Source organism: Scleropages formosus, chromosome 24, assembly GCF_900964775.1.
Source record: "Scleropages formosus chromosome 24, fSclFor1.1, whole genome shotgun sequence".
NCBI lineage: Eukaryota > Metazoa > Chordata > Actinopteri > Osteoglossiformes > Osteoglossidae > Scleropages > Scleropages formosus.
In genome coordinates this window covers 16,483,698-16,500,838 of record NC_041829.1, presented here as the reverse complement: position 1 = coordinate 16,500,838, position 17,141 = coordinate 16,483,698, and the positions used below count along the sequence as shown (strand labels likewise).

The 17,141-nt window shown below is 39.5% G+C and overlaps 1 protein-coding gene across 3 annotated transcripts in view; it reads right to left on the bottom strand.

Moving 5' to 3' along the window:
* The window catches only part of ryr2a (ryanodine receptor 2a (cardiac)), a 138,726-nt gene that overhangs the window by 81,684 nt on the left and 39,901 nt on the right, over nucleotides 1-17,141 (bottom strand). For all 3 annotated transcript variants that reach the window (XM_029248865.1, XM_029248867.1, XM_029248866.1), the window contains exons 2-7: nucleotides 13,120-13,239; nucleotides 11,308-11,412; nucleotides 3,615-3,629; nucleotides 1,315-1,389; nucleotides 896-974; nucleotides 150-262 (exon numbers count right to left, since the gene is read on the bottom strand). In XM_029248865.1, coding sequence (XP_029104698.1) covers nucleotides 150-262; nucleotides 896-974; nucleotides 1,315-1,389; nucleotides 3,615-3,629; nucleotides 11,308-11,412; nucleotides 13,120-13,239 — 507 coding nt within the window. The remainder of the gene's footprint in view (nucleotides 1-149; nucleotides 263-895; nucleotides 975-1,314; nucleotides 1,390-3,614; nucleotides 3,630-11,307; nucleotides 11,413-13,119; nucleotides 13,240-17,141) is intronic.

Here is a 17,141-nt window from a genome sequence, read left to right as displayed (position 1 = left end):
AGAATCAACTGTGTCTGTCTTACATGACAGTAACGGCACCAATCCAACACTGATCCAGTATCCAGTAAAGGCTGCTGGTCCAGAAAGTACTCACTTGCAATGAATACATGAAGTTGTGTAACTGCCATTTATTGGGGTATGTAACTCACCAGATAGCGTTCTGATGAGACGCTGACGAGGATCAAGTCGTCCCCCACCCTCACCTTTTCTCCCTCTGACCTCTGCTTGGAAGCAGGATGAATGGTCCACCAGCAGGCCTCACCTGTTAAGGTTTCATCTGATTAGGTGCTGTCATTTAGCTGAATGTACATTTTATTACCTTTGTGTACTTTTTACCATGTCTGGTTACTAAGAACCTGTACTGTAAGTCTTTGGACAACTTTGGACAAGTTCAGTAGCTACCTGAGCAAATGGAAGTTCATTAATTGTAAAATTTAGAATTCATACAGAGCGACGAAAAAACTCAGGGAGGCACTGAAACATGCATAAACACACATTCACTGGCACACTGTGATTATGTGAGACAAGCAAACTCAGCCAGAGGCCAACGAGTGTTTACACACACACACACACACACACACACACACACACACACATACACACACACAGTCATCCTCAGATTGCCTCTCCTCGTGTGTGGCCCCAGCGTTAGCTCAGGCTGCTTCGCAGTTAAACAAAAATCTCTGTGAAGCTCATTATACAACAGACTAAGGCATACACTGCTATGGGACATCCCATTTTAAGCAGAAAACAAAGCAATGAATAACATTTATGAAAATTATCAGTTGCACAGTATGACATGGTATCAATATGTCCTGATTATAATATGCATGACTGTCTTGGTCACTGACAGTTTTAAGAATCCTTTAGTGAAGCTGTGTGAAAGTGACTCTACCTGTTGTGTCTTCTTGCAGTCCGACATCAAATGCCAGTTTGTCAGTTGAGGACCGTGAAGTGGACAAACAGCAAAGGTACTGGAAAAATTAAAGCATAGTTTTATTGGATCAATTATCAATATCTTTATATTTTGTTTTGCATGGAGTAAAATTTCAAAATTTTAAATACTCTGAAACAAAGTGTGTGCTAACCTTATGTGCCAACCTTGCATGAAAGAACATACTATGCCAAAAAAAGTAAATTGAAGGAAAAAAAAGGTCTACACATATTTCAGTCATCAATATAGCTCAGAGAGGAACATTTATGATGTTAAGATGCAGGACAAGAGTAGTTAAAGCAGAGAAGCTTGTTTGCATTGTATACAATATGGATCATAACGACATAAAAATGTTAAAGAGCGCACAAGACAAGACCCACCATCCCACTGTAGGAGTGCCGGAGCAGTACGGCATGGCCATACAGCAGTGTACGATGTCCTCCCCCTTGAGCAGTCTATGGAGCAACGAGGAAGAGAAGGTGTCACAAATGTTTAAAGATCAGGAAAAATGCAGAAGTTTTGTTTTAGATCACTGTAAGGGCCAAGAGAGATAGAGAATGAGGCAGTGGTAGAGAGCAAAAGGTAGCAATTCAGGGTGTGTAGCAACCGTTGAAAGCAGGAAGCAACAGGAGAGAGCAAAGACAACAGTGGAGAGCAGAGGGAAAAAATGTTAGGAAACAGAAGACAGCATAGGAGGCTGCAAAAGGAGAAGCCTACTTCTAAAGGTGGCAGTACTTCTTTCAACTGGAAGGTGCTGCAGAAAGACTAAAAATTTGGAAATGATGGAATCAAGAAATATTCTTGTAGAATATGATGTACAGAACAAGACGGAGTGTAGAAACAGCTAACACTAGAGATTAGAGGAGCTTTATAGGGCTTAATATGCAACAACTGAAAGAGTAACATATTCCTTCTAGGTCATTTGCATAAAGTAATTTATTATGGACAGTTCATTTTGCAGACTATTTCAACTTTCAGTTGATGAATGTTGCATAATTGTTATCGCATCTATTTCAGTATGAATTAGAACTAATTGTATTACTGTTTGTTACAAAATACTTAAATGTTCATGAGCATTTGCTTCAGAGAAGCCAAACCCTTTCAAGAGACCCCAAATTTGGCACATAAAGGATCAAAAAATATGATTAAAACATGTTTAACATGAATGGCTTTATGCAAATACTAAATCCCCTATGTTACATTAAATGCTGCAGTAATTACCTCCATTCTAACTAATCAGCTTAGCAGCAAATCACAGAAGACCCAGCCTTGGGCCTGTGTATCTGAGCCATAGGTCACCTCTGTCTGAGCATTAAACAGCAAGTGGGGTCCTGACGTACGCTAAAGAAGAAAGCAATTTCCTTCATATCTTTAACTACATCTCCTCTGGACCCTCTGATTTTACAAAAGCACATGGAAATTCACCTCTCACTCCATGTTCTTTTGAGTGTTTAAGAGCAGCAACTGCTGAAAACAACCCTATGGAACCCGGTCAGGGACGGTTTATATGCAAGGCCAGGAACCCAGAGAGGACATTTGAAGGCTGGAATGGGCACCTCCTCCCCATAAGTGTTTATTGCCCTTTGTCCTCCAGGCAGCAGTAAGACAACTCCAACAATTAGCTCGACACTAACATCTATTACACATATGTCAAGGTACTTTAAATTTATGGTTCTCCAACCCATCTAATTACAGGACCAGGTACAGCATTACTGCGCTATCTTTACTAATGGCAATGGTAATTTAATGTGACAGTCACATAGGGACCTTTATGTTCCCATTACAAACATGTGAGCGGGGGGGTTAGGGGGGGTAGGGGGTGCAGAAGACATTTATTCTAATCAATCCAATCAGCAAAATGAAAAGAACATCTACTGTATGCAAGATACAGTCCAAGACAGTCAAAACACCAGCATCTCGTTGCAGTCTTCTCATTGGCTTTCGAAAGCTAGTGCCCGAGAAACAGGGCATCTGGATCTCCGATGATACATTCTTTTTGTCAGTTTCAAAACACATATTTAAAGGCACTCTCATTCACATCTTACAAGGGAGATGGAGCTTCTTTCTGATTTCAAAGCAGACAGCAACATGCTTTCGGGGAAAAGAACTTGATCTATTTGACTGATTTTGAGATCCATTTTTGATTATCGCGTTCATGATATCAAGAGCCAAAAGAAAGTCCGGAGGCAGAACTCTTTTAAAAAATTCTGAAGTTATGTAAAAGTAATATTGAGACCTCCTGCCATTTAGCTTTTCTGACTGGACTGCAAGACTTGCTTTATGCACAGCTACCTCCTTACTTTCTGTCAGTTAGCTGCTCATATACAAAGTGAGGTAAAACAGTACACACAGCTTATGGCCACGTGTCCATGACACCTAATGAATGCCAAAATCCCTCAAACCCCTTCTGAGCAAATAGCACGTAACATAAGGCATGTTATAAGTAAGGGCCCAAAAGGAGACGGTCCGCAAACTCTCAGCAGGGCATGACACACAGTGTTCCATTCTTTTGCTAAGGTTTGTTAATCAATTTCTCAGGCTGCTGACTCTGAAGGAGACCGGCCTGACAATTACAGTTAGTTAAATATGGATTGTAGCGTCTACAAACACCCTGGGGGGCCTTCACTTGAAGAGGCAACAGGGGCTGAAGCACCACTAAAAACAAGGCTACAAAACTTACCTTCATCATGAATTTCTGTGCGCATGAAGAAGAAAACAAGAGAGATGACAGTTAGCTAAAAGAATAGAATTCCGCCTCCAAAACACTCTGGAATGATATGACAGTCCAGATGCAAAAGAATAGTTACGCTTACAGAAAATACTTGGGGAAGTAGCGGCTTAATACTAACAGCTGACTTGTAAGATGAAAGTGAAGCCTCCACAGAAGAGAGCATGCATACTGAAAGTGTGTGCTAACCTTATCTACCCTCAGCCAAAATTTGACTGGATGATTCAATTGATCATTCAATTGATCGGATGATTGATTTGATTTGATCGGATTAGAACAGACCTCAACCTGCAATCACTGAAGCCAACAAACATCCCAATACAATTAGCTCTTTCTCGGTCCCAACACGTTTGTCATTAGAAACAGGTAGTTCTCATAGGCAGTGGGTAGGTGTGAGACAGTTGAATTGTAAGTTGCAAATAAATTCCCCAGGCCACCTCCTCCGCCCACGAGACTGAAGAAGGAGATAAAATGTAAAGTGTAAGCCTGCATTACCCTTACTGAAAGTGAAAAATGGCAAAGGGCATGAATACATGCATGCTTGTTGCCCTGGACAAGATGCAGAATAAAAAGAAAGAAGAAACTCTTAATCACCTAAGGAAAAAACTGACTGACCCAAGGAACATAATGCTGCATTAAACACATGCTGTATTTTACTATGAATGCAATCAAATGGTGAAGCAAAATCATTCAAGGTACATAAATGACACAAGGAATAAATAGCAAAAGAGCAAGGGGCATCATATGCTGTATAATAGAGAACAAAATTTATTCAGTCTGGGCCCTCATTGCAGCCGAGAGAGCCGTATAATTCTAAACACTGCAATGCAGGAGCAGTTTGCTTCAGACTGTCCTTCTTTACCATGCCCTCATTTAACACTGATGAGAATTCACTTCCATTTCTATCAGTACACTTTTCATATTTGGAACAATGGAACTGAACTAAGAAAATTCTTGTGCAATTTCGAGACAGTGACTCATCCAACTCCTAGTAAATCTGAAACTCATCCCCTGTCCATAGCAACGTCCAGTTTAACCTTAACTCACACTTTGGACAACTGGTGAATTGCCTTTGCCCTGTTCACTGTCTAATAAGAACTCCACTTGCTCAAACATGAATTTGTTTCTAAATCTGTGCACCAGAGAAAATGAATGTTATAAGGGACACTCAAATCTTCTTACAGTACTTCCCCTTTGTATGTTAAGAATCAAGAATGGATTATCCATAGCATGGGAATGTCCCAATGTAAAATATTAAAGGGGATGCAAAAAATATGCTGGTGATACAACATGAGGATTGCAAAAGAACTGAAAACTACAAACTGAATTGGCATGCCTGTACACCTTGCTCTTTTATATTTGGTCCGACTTCTATGGGCTTCAATCACAGGCAAATCTGACTGTCATTCAGGATTAGCAATGAACGACTGACATGTCCACATGATTACAGCATACAGTTTTGCTGTGTGGGCAATATTCTACAGTCACTTTTTTTCTAAGTAGTATATGTGCATATGGATTCAGCATATGGATGTCATATGAAATTATCAACAAGTTCTTAAGAACTGCTATTTTTATTCTTAAAGTGCCATTTTTGCCATATAGCAATGCCAAGAGTACATGTTCAGACTATGTTTACATTAGGAGATGTTGTAGGAATTACCTTCATTCTAATTAATCATCTTAGATTTAAATCAGAGAAGACCCAGTGTTCACAATGTTGTGCATCTGAGCCGCAGACTGTAAAGGATATAATAATGGGTCAAATGTGAATATTGAAATAGGGGCCCAAGATTAACCTTAAAAAATGACTAGGCTTACAATATTGCACCTGATAGCCATTACATTGTTCCCACACTACCATTTAATAATAGACATCGCTTAAGATTGTTTATAGCACCTTAGAGAATCTTATTGAAAAGAAGGTGTGATTTTTCATGGAGGAGTTAAGAGTCTGTATTATTGTTCTCATGTCCACGTGGCTGCACTGCTGTGCATCTGCACACATGTCACCTGCGCCGGTCTGGGGCATTAACAGCCCAAAGAATGGTGGCACCTGCAGAATATTGCCCTGGATTAATGACCGAACACAAGAAGAAATGGCTTTGTCAGAATGCTGGCTCATCAAGTGTGGCTGGAAGAAAGGCGGACGTACCCATTTTTCCACATCAACTTGCTGTGGAAATTAAACCCGGAAAAAGGAGGAACTGTAAGTTGCTTTTAACCACAGAAGACATCCTTAAAAGGACATAAATCATAGAGGTTCATGTACTGTAGCTGCTGTTGCGTTTAAGAGTGTGTACACAAACAAGAAACGGGACACTGTCCTATGGAGTACTTAAGTTCACTGCATATGCAGCAGCAAAGTTTGTTTGCCTGGGCGGCTGACAGGTACAAAAGAAGTCAGGCCTCATCACATTCTAGGATTTTCCAGCCAGAAAAGAGGCTATTAACTGTAATGTTCAATCTTTGTCAAACATCATCGGTAGCTATGCACTACCAGGGGTAATAAGAGCACTAAATTAATTCAGTTTTGGCCACACTTAACAGAAGACATGGTCATCTGAACGGGAACAATGAAGAGCAATTTGGAAAGGCTTCAGGAGCTTTCCCCCAAAATTTCAGAATGAGCATGCTTGTTCAATACTTAAACATGATTAAAAATCTGACTGCCATTGAGTTAAGCTCCATTACCCAAACCCCTAATGCTAGCAATAGCAGAATGAGCTTATATGTAGACATGTGTCAGCACCTTACCATGTAAAAATATGTTAAATTGGTGTACTGACAGTGTTTGGTTTTTTAAACATTAAATACAACATTTGACTGTGTATGTTTTCTGTGTACATTTAAAGCAAGTATATCGGGCATATGGAAGCAAGGGTCACACACACCTCTTGGATCATAGGCTGCACCTGATGAGAAAACAAGGCTCAGGTGTGGCTTCAGCTATAGTATTTAAATGGACTCAAAGCGGAGGGACACTGAAAAACTACAGGGGTGCCTCACAGTGTTGTTTGCAAAATAAAGATCAGTGATATGATTACATTGTTTTATGTTTTAATAAAAACCCTGCAAGAGTCTTGTATCATGTCAAGTTACTTCCTGAACCCAAAATATCACAAAAGACTACTAAAAAAGTGGTGCATTTATATCAGCGCTAACTGCTCTATGGTTTTGTAACCTGAAGTATGCTTGTTCAAGACCTAGTACAGGCCCTGCTGTAGTACTCTTGACAAAGGTTGTTCATCTAACTTGTTAAAAAGTACACCTGTAAAAATGAATAAACCTGCACTACATTTAGCTTTGAAAAAAGTATCATGTAGACATCATAGTAAGCTGAGATTTCTTATAAGGGGTTATCAGAAAAGCCCATGAAACGTAATGCCACATCAAGTAAACATGATGCTAACCAAAACAACATACTGCTATGCCAGATTAACATGATGCTATAACCCATAAGTGTGATGCTTTATCAAATAAAATAATGCTGTACCAAATGAATATGATGCTGTATTAGATTAACATAATGCAATGGTAACCAAAAGAGACTATACCAAATAAACATAATGCTACACAAAAGGAACATAACTTTCACCCAAAGGTTAGGAGGGGGGAAGGAGTTGGCTGTTCTCGGGTGTTGTCGAAATGGTCTTGTATACCACATGGTCATGGTACTGTCACCAAAATTAAACTTATTATATCACAAAAAATATTGCTACCCTAGTCAACCCCTTTGTGTTCAACATGGGGGGACAAATGATTACCATCATGGGATAAACAGAGAATTTCTGACTTGGGATATGTACTGGAATGTATGTACCCTGCTTACAGAAGATCTTGGAGCTTGTTTCACTATAGCAAAATAGCACATCAATTTTGAGTAAAAACATTTAATTCCTTGACACATATCTTTTGTAGAAATTTCATTGGTAATACTGGTATCATTTAGTAGACAGTATAATTTCAAGTTAGAGGATGTCATATAATGTTTATTTCTGTGAATAAAGATGTGAGATGTGTAGTAAATATACATATGTATTATAATTTGTGAACCCAATTCATTTATTTTGTCTTCACTGTGTATGAGTCTAACATGTGTCTGATATTTTCTAGGTACCAATTCAAGCAACTGATCATTAGTACAAATGTTATTTTCTGATTTTGAATGGGCCGTTTTGTGTCTTAGACACAAAAACAAGATGACAATGAGTCATAACTGCTTATTGTCCACACACAGCCTGTCCATTTACTTCAGCTTTTTACTAGTCTGCAATGGATAGTATTAAACATCTGTTTGTACTAGGTTTAAGGAATATTTCCAAAGATTTTAACCCCCTTATGAAACTGTGACAAACCAAAAGATCTGTGGAGTTTATAGATCTCACACCTAGGAATAACCTCATCTAAAACACCACAGTGGGTTGATTTAATTACAGGATGACTGAAGTTTTTCAAGATCTCTACTTTAATGAAGTCAAGATCTCTGTAATCAGGCCATTTTCCACAGAGTCAGCACTACAGCCATAACCAGTGCTAGTCTTGCAGAATCTCACATACCAGGACTGGCTGTTGCTGCATGTACAGTAGCTGCATGATTTCAAAACAGACACTGGAAAATAAAGTCCAGGCTATGTGCAGATGTACAGCTTGCTGCCCATTCCTAATCCTTGGCAAACTCGCACTGCGGCTCATGGCTCTCTAACAAATTAATAAATAAATAAGGGGCTCTTATCCCCTTACATAATTGGAGGCATGAGAGAGACACACATTATGTACTTTGTGCTGCAAGGAGCACACAAGGCCAAAGGGCTGAGTAGATCTCCTACAGTCCAAGGCCAAAGGATTTGAAAGACAGCTTTTTTTTTTTTTTTTTTTTTTTAAATAAACTTGTCTTTTTTTTCCAATGAAACAGTGATATGACCATCCTGGGGCTGTCCCTCCTGGTCTGGTTCATTGGAATCCAGCACACATCTCTCAAGGGTAAGGGAACCCTTTGTCTAGTCATCAAATACAGCAGTCTAAAGTAGTAGGTACTGTGCTTGGGCAACCTCTTGACATCACAGGCCAGTCTGACAGCTGCTATTAGGGACCTACTTCTCTCAATATATAAGCCTTCCTGTGTGATTCCATGCAATATTACAATCAATTGATACCCACCCTCACTCAAGCAAAATCACACACACCCAGCCAGGTCCACAAAATTTCAGTCATACTGTACAACTCCGTACATATCTACAGATTAAAATCAAATTTCTAGTGTGCATGTTAAATCTGATTATGGAGACAAAAAACAAGCCTTAATCTTTGTGTAATCCTCGAGATTCATTCAAACCACATGAGAACCCAACACAACTCACAACTTTGCCTCCCAATTCTATGGCACCAGAAATAATAATAATAATAATAAAAAAAACCCGCAGGCCTGTTCAACCCATAACCTGACACACTGCAAAATGGCTTCTTGTGAATAACCTCTTAACTTTGGATTGTTTACAGAGATTAGTTAGATAATAAAAATCCCACCATGAAAGCAGGACTGCCATACCACAAATGTTATTTTGTACAGATATAATGATGGGCAGAAGCTATTCATTTTGATTTTCAATCCTAGCCCCCTCTTACAGCTTCTCACAAATGTGCTTAACTTACAGATGAAATGTGAATCTCTTACACTTCTATTCTCCTCCTCCTCAGCCTCTCTGCCTGTAACAGTCTGCAGTCCTCTCTTGCAACCCTCCCACCCAACAACCATCATTAACTTGCAATGCACACAGTTTAGATCCTCAAACTGCATCACATCTGCGAGAGACCTGGACTGTAATCTAGGGCCTTAGTGGAGGAAGAATCTAGCCAATGATCTCCCCAATCACGGGGGCAAGCGAGAGGAAGGAAGCCCATATTTGTCCACTTTTTAAGTGTTTGATAAGCTGGTGCTAAATAGCTTCTCGGTCTATCTCTCTCTCTCAATCTCTCACTTCTCTGAAACCACTCATGTGCATCGTCCCCCGATGCTGCCTCACGGCTCACCAGCAGGAGCACCAAATTGGTCTGGATAAAAAGGGCTTTTGCTGTTGGATTGGGTTCAGAGAGGAAAACTAATTACTCTGGAGTTTGAGGGGGCAGGTCATATATTTATTCACAGATAAAGATGAATTTAAAATGTTTTGGTAAAAAGTGACATAGCGCCACTCAGTGACATGTGTCTCTTGCCAGAAGACTGACAATCATTTGTGACTAGATATCTCTCCAATATAGCAATGCAAAAAAAGAGGTGAAAAATTGGTCTGTACTAATCCAAACCAAAGTAACAAGGTACCATCCCTTGATAGAGGTTAACCGAATCATTTTACTTCAACAGAGATTGCCTGATAAACATGTGGGTGTTGAGTTCAGAGTGTGTCAAAGTTCACTGCCCATTACAAGGACACTGATTGCCAGTCTGCTTGTAAAAATAGAACAAGAGAATGACTTTTCCACTGATCAAAAATAACATTCACTCCTACTGTAAAATGAGAAGTCCCTGGCTGACTTATACTTTTAGATTTTGGCCATAGTTACATAATCGGTTTTCGGTGATAAACAGCAAAGACCAAATATGACGCAAGAACCAGTGAAAAGTTTAAGTACACATGGGCAACACTTGTCTGAGATGAAGCACACAGATGAGTCAATGGAATGCAACACAGATGTGTCCTACACCTCTGGGAACTGTTGCAGAGCTGGAAACACATGTTGGTTGACTTCCACCTTAAACATGTAATCCAAATACACTGTGAAAAAGACATGGTTCCAGCAGGCGTAAACAAACTTTTGACACATACTGAACTGCTTTCATCATTTAATATTTCAGTAGTTCAGAAAGCACAGTCTCACCTAATATAGACCAAATACATGGTATAAAACAATCAGATTTCTTGAACAATATAAATTCAGTGGATGAAAAAACAGTTTTTAGTTATAAATTTCTCTATTCATAATGTACATTAAAATATCACTCACCTCTTTGTTTATACTATCTGTAAGCTGAGGAGTATAATGTGGATATGATTTACATTTACCTTTCCTATAGTGGTTGCAAAAAACATTACTGATTCTAACGATACGGTCTACATCTCCAGAGGTATCCAATGAGACAAACCATTTACAGGGAGGCTGAGCATGGCCTTTCACTCAACCATGCACAAACAAACAGTGCATGTCATTCCCCTTGGGTTTAAAGAGTGACAGATGTGCGGTGCACTCTTAAGTGACATGCATACTGAAAGAGAAATTATTTCTTATGAATGGAAGCAATGCAGTCATTTATCTCCAGGGTCTGGTCCAGTTGGCTCCATGATGGCAGGGTCAAAAGGGGGAATCAGTATCCTAAGAAAGCTGTCAACGTCAGTGAATTCACTGTGTAGACCTTGACGAACAATGCCCTTGAGTATTCAGCTTCACACCATATCAGAAAACACTTTGAACTCTCCACCTCCAAAGCGCAGAGGACTCTGATTCCATAACTGTGAAAGTACCCCTCCAACGTAACAAAGGAAAATCAAATGGCACATATTTCAGCTTGACAGTAAAATCTTAAGAATGTGGCAGCCATTTATCAAACCCTCAACTGCAAAGCAACTTGGGTAGATTTCCAGCTACTTGCCCCTTCTGCTTTCTCTTCAGTGTTGGCCAGCATCTCCTGCAGAGCCCGGACAGATAGCGACTGCTCCAGAACAAAGGTGCAAATAGACAGGTCCGGAGGAACATTCTGAAAGACAACACAGTAGTCACTGCTGGCATTGTTGCTTGAATCATGGGTAAACTCATATCATTTCTACAGGTTTAAGATATGACAGACTGCCTGCTTTCACCAACACATCAGACTGGTTTATTATGAATTTGAGTCTTTGGGTACAACAGCAACAAGTCACATGACAGAAAATTACAATTACTTTTTTAATGTAATCCAGTATTACCACTGTATAAAACATTATATGTCACATTATCAAGTTGTTCCTCAACATAACACAGAAAGGAGGATATCTAATTTCATTGGATGGTGAATTTCAGAAAGAGAATGCACAAATTGAAATGTTTAATTTTCTGTTAGTTACATATTGAATCAAGCAATATGCATACAGTACGTACAAATCAAAGATACTTAAAGCTGACAAAAATTCAATTTTGTAAACAAAAATCTGTCTTTCAGGATTACATACAGTGAAATAATTTATCATCCACACATTAAGCTGGGCAGTTCATATAAGTAATACATATTGACTTCCATAAAGATGATGATCAATACAATTTCAAGCCCAGCACTGAAACAGCATCACTGGTGTTTCTGTTCAGTGCACTTTCAATTGAGAAGTTTATTACCAAAACTAGTCAATGTTTTCTTTGAAACCAAATTACACAGACATTTTCATTAAATACATCTCTCCCAGAGCAGACAGCAAATGTAAGACCAGTATGCATCCTCTGATCAAAGCCAGACTTGAATGGCAAGATTTAAAAAAGGCTGCAAGATATATGTCCATTGAAGCTTCTGGCAAAAGAAAAGAACTCTTCAGAGTCAGAGTCAAAACACCAAGGATGCCAAAGGTTGTTCATTCACTCAAACTGCATCAAAACCTCAACTGGAGGCAGCTGAGCGACACTTCTCAGGTCTATCTGGCACCTTTCCAGGCCATTTACACTAAAGGCTTCTGGAAATGAGTAAAGCAGCTACTACAAAAGGCAGAAAAATCTTCATGTGACCAAATATACTAATGAGGCTTGTGGAGAGGCAACTCCTCACGATTCCTTTGCCATCCTATCAACCAGTACGTTGACGTAGCCATTTTTAGAACTTTGCACAGAGTAGTTCCGCTAGAAGAGAATCAAATAGGCTATACATATAATCTCATGGCAGCAGGACTGAGCACGGCTAAATTTCAATTTTTGTTATATTTTGATTGGGTGCCACGGCAGCATGAACAATACTACAGTGCCTCAGAGCAGTGGATATGTGGAGACTGGCTTTTTCATGGGAATGAAGTCCCCCTGCTGGAAGCACAACATATCACCACACCAGTGTCTCAGAAAGCACACAAAAACAGTAGCCACAAGATAATGTACATCCAGATCACCCACCCGACTCAGCTCAGCACCTGTGAAAGGAGTAGCATATAAAGAAAGGAACAACAAATCCCCCACCCCACAAGCTGACCTTCCAGGAGGTAACTCTCACCTCAGTGGGAATTGGGAATGACAGGTCTGCTGCAGATGTTTGGAGTATACTAACAGTCATCTGTATGAAATGAGTGTCGCTCGAGATGACTATGTTGCCATGCACTGCTCTGCAAATGACCATGTACAACAAATGGTAGGTTCCTGGTACTGATCACAGTCTGTAAGTGCTGGCCACTTCAGAGGAAACATTTTCTGAGATCCTTAGTGTTACAGGATCCCTCAAGTGTCTGTTTGCTTTTACCTTGGAGTTGGAAGTAGACTCCAGGAAGCAGAGCCGGTTTCCAAAGCCCTCAGCAGCCAGGCAGAGCTTCTGTTGCTCCTTGTTGATGGTAGCAGAGCACTGAAGTACCACCTCGTCATCCTGCCAGGGACACAGAACACATTTCATGTCAGGGTTATGGACACAGCTGCCAGTAAGGCGCTCTTACCCATCCACTGCCAAACATGTTGCAAGGATCAGATTCTTCACAAAACAAAAACCACTGCTGCTTAAATCAGATACAGCTAATCTCCAGACAAGATGGGACCCAAACCAGTTGTACGTTTACCTAGGTACACAGGGTATCAAACAAATTTAGCATTTTATCCTTTAACAAATGCTTGTGATTACAAAACTAATTCCTCAACCGTTTTCACTGAAAAAATTAATCCAAAGACTGAGGCGAAGGCAGGTGATGCACTAACCTGCCTTACTGTCAACACAAGCCAGCAGACTACAACGGAGGCTAAAAGGGCTCTATTTGATAGAGCTAGTCGCAGAGGAAAATCAAAGTCAGCCTACAACTCGGTGAGTAACAGGGCAGGGAGTTGGTATGTGTCCGGTGCTTACTTTCCAGGGGATACTGCTATTACCAGCTCCAGGACCCCAGAGAGGTGGTAACAAATCCATCATGAATGGAAACTCCAGATTTAAGGCAGATATAAAAGCTCAGAGCATAATAGTTATAATTAAAAACAAGGCTTGATGAGATTTATTCAGTTGATAGTCTCATTCAGAGAGTGTGACTAAATTATAAATTGTAAAGTCTGGAAAAGCTTAACACACCAGCATAAAATCTGGATAATTGAGGACCCACTCTGTATGTTGGTGCGTTTATGTAAACTATATAAATAGAAAAACTTTTTAAAACAAAAGGATGTTATACATTACACACAAACTAACTACAGTTTGAATAGTGTACATTGTTCGAAGTCAAACAATAATCCTTAGATAAGCAGTTGGAATCAATTTCATTTCCACTGTTCTGATATAAAAACAAAAAGCCCAAAGTATTTCAAATTTTGCTTTTTTAAATGCCAAATACCTTTACAGTAAATTGTACAATGGAATAACTGGAAGCTAGAAGAAAAAATATTTCAGTCAATTTTGCCCTTGCAAGAATAAGGGCTCATGAACATAAGTGAAGCCACAATCAGTACTTTTCCTCCTCTGTACCATGCTTCAGCCTTTAAATTGCCATGGATTTAAGTTAATTAATTACTTCAGCCCTTACACATATACCGTTATGGAGGGCCTTTATGTCTATGCACAACAAAGACAAAGAAAAGGCTTAAAACCTATCCAGGTCTGAAAAAGGAACCACATACAGTATGTTTCAGCTTAATGATCTCCCCTGAAGGAGCAGCAGTGGGAAACCTGATCATCATTGAGCTTCACCAAGCAGGACATACCTCTGCATTACAACAGTGACATTCATTGTCATAAAGAGAAACAAATGCACAGGAAGAAAGTTTGCCAACACAAAGCACTATGCCTTGCCACTCTCTTACACATGACCAGTTATTCCCCCAATATTACCTCTGGATAATTTAATTCAATGGTTTTAAATTTTAGTTACATTTATTCATTTAGCTGACGGTCTACAGAGTGACTTACAGTGTTAAGTTATTTACAATAATTTACTCATTAATACATGTAGATGTATAAATGTGGGGGGCGCGGTGGAGCAGTGTGTTGGACCGGGTCCTGCTCTCCGGTGGGTCTGGGGTTCAAGTCCCGCTTGGGGTGCCTTGCGACAGACTGGTGTCCCGTCCTGGGTGTGTCCCCTCCCCCTCCAGCCTTACGCCCTGTGTTGCCAGGTTAGGCTCTGGCTCCCCGCGACCCCGAATGGGACAAGTGGTTCAGAAAATGTGTGTGTATAAATGTATAATGAATGTGGATAAATCTAACATCAGTTTAAGTTTTTGTGAATGAGACAGGAAATGCGGACGTACAAATTTCAGTAGGACTGCAGTGAGTTCTACAGTCATCTTTAGGTCTCACCTGTTCATGCCAGTATGTGACCAATGTCATCTTTTTGTAATTCATTGCAACTAATGTCCTAAAAGTAGGAGAGACAACAGTTCTTGATATAAACAGAAATTAAACAAGAAATTAGTGTTTAAGCTATGAGGCTTGCAAAGTTATCAAAGAACCCTCAGAGTAATACAGTTGCCAGTTTTGCTAAAATTCCCCTATATGCGCCAAATGAATATCAGTATGCTTCAACTGAACATTAAATATCCTCAGAAAAGGAATTCAACAATTTTATTCTCAAACTTTTAAACTTTGTGATAACAGCGGTGCTGAATTGAAAAAATAATTTTTTGCATTATTTTGGGGTACGTGAAGGATTGAGGTTTGTTTACAGAATTATAACACTTAAAGAAGGTCATCAGACTACACTGAAAAGTGATATTTACTGCCTCATGCTGTGACTGAAGTCATCACCCATAGCTAAGTGACTCCATTACTGATGTCTCTGCACTGAAAATAACACAGTCCAAGTAGATGAATGCAAGAAATGCTGAGAAAACGTAGATGCATTTTAACACTGTTTCTCATCTTACATCCCTCCTGTCAGACATCCAAGTTCCACTGCTACTCTGTACGAGATCCCTACGGTTCTCCAAACAAGGTTCAGATTAGTGAGATGAGCAGCAGGGAGAAGATGACTCAGCTTTGGATATGTGAGGGGGTGCCTGTTCCTTGATTTAGGAGAGAAGCAGGCTGTCTTCATTTTACACTCATATCTTTTGTCACCTTCACCTTATCTATGCCCCTTCTCTGGGAAGTTCTTCTTTCAAGCCCACAACAGAGCCACGACTGATGTGAGTGCGATAAGGTGCACTGAAAATGGATCATATTAAATAAAAAGACAGGTGGGTAGGTGGCCCTAAACCTGTGACTGTCAGTGACATATGATTCAACATTAAATGTAACTTGTCAGTAGAACAGATCCTAACTACCACCACGATACAAAAAATATCCGCAAAATATGGTAATTTGTATGTAAAACAGCCCACATCTAATTGTGTAATTGGCTTCTGCACATTATATCTTGGTTGACTTTCCAAAAGACAAGATTATACTTACAGCTCTGCCATATTTGTGATACACATAAAGAATCAGTGAAAAGTATACTTGCTGAAAACTAGTTGTTTTCATAAGATATTTGGCTAACAATCTGAACAGGAAATGTGCAGATACATCTTCCTGGCTCTTCTGCACGTAGAACACATGCAGGACAATTTGATTTCACTTGTCCTATACAATTATTGCTCAGGTTACCCACATATCCTCACACTTTTGACCGATACTGTATGTGGTTATCAGCAAGTTTCCTATGATTGCAGCATCAACTTTGTCTGAATTCTTTGATGGCATCTTTATAAGCAAGGTACATCTCAAAGTGAAAAACATTAGCTGCAGCCAGTGGGCCCAACACACATTTAAAGGTCAATCTAACAAAAGATAAACTTGCTTCACAATCATGCCAAATTGCTTCCACTGAATTCAGCTAATAAACCATCAGAAAGCTTACAGCACCATGCTGAATAATCCTGCTATCTGTATAAACTACGTAATTACCAACTCAACACTTTCCACAGACTGTGTAATATTTGCCTGATTTTAGCATTTAAATTAATTGCCGAATAATACTTTAACACTTATTAATAATGGCTAACTAACTTCACACAATCCACTTGCTCCTTCTAAAGCCATGGTATGACTTTACTAGTGTGAAAAAGTGATACAGTTGAGTCACAACACAGTAACTGTTGCTGTATTTATAGACCTCATAAAGCTAATCTATATAAACAACAGAAGAAAAAAATTGAAAAGATTTTTATTATCATCTAATATTTCTGGACTAGAAGATTCTGATTATGTCAAGCCTAGAGAAACGTGGTGACTTACAGCACACCTTTGAATAATGATCCCCAAACCCCAGAATCCATATAGTTCTCGTATCTTTTGTATTTAAAAAAAAGCTCAACAAG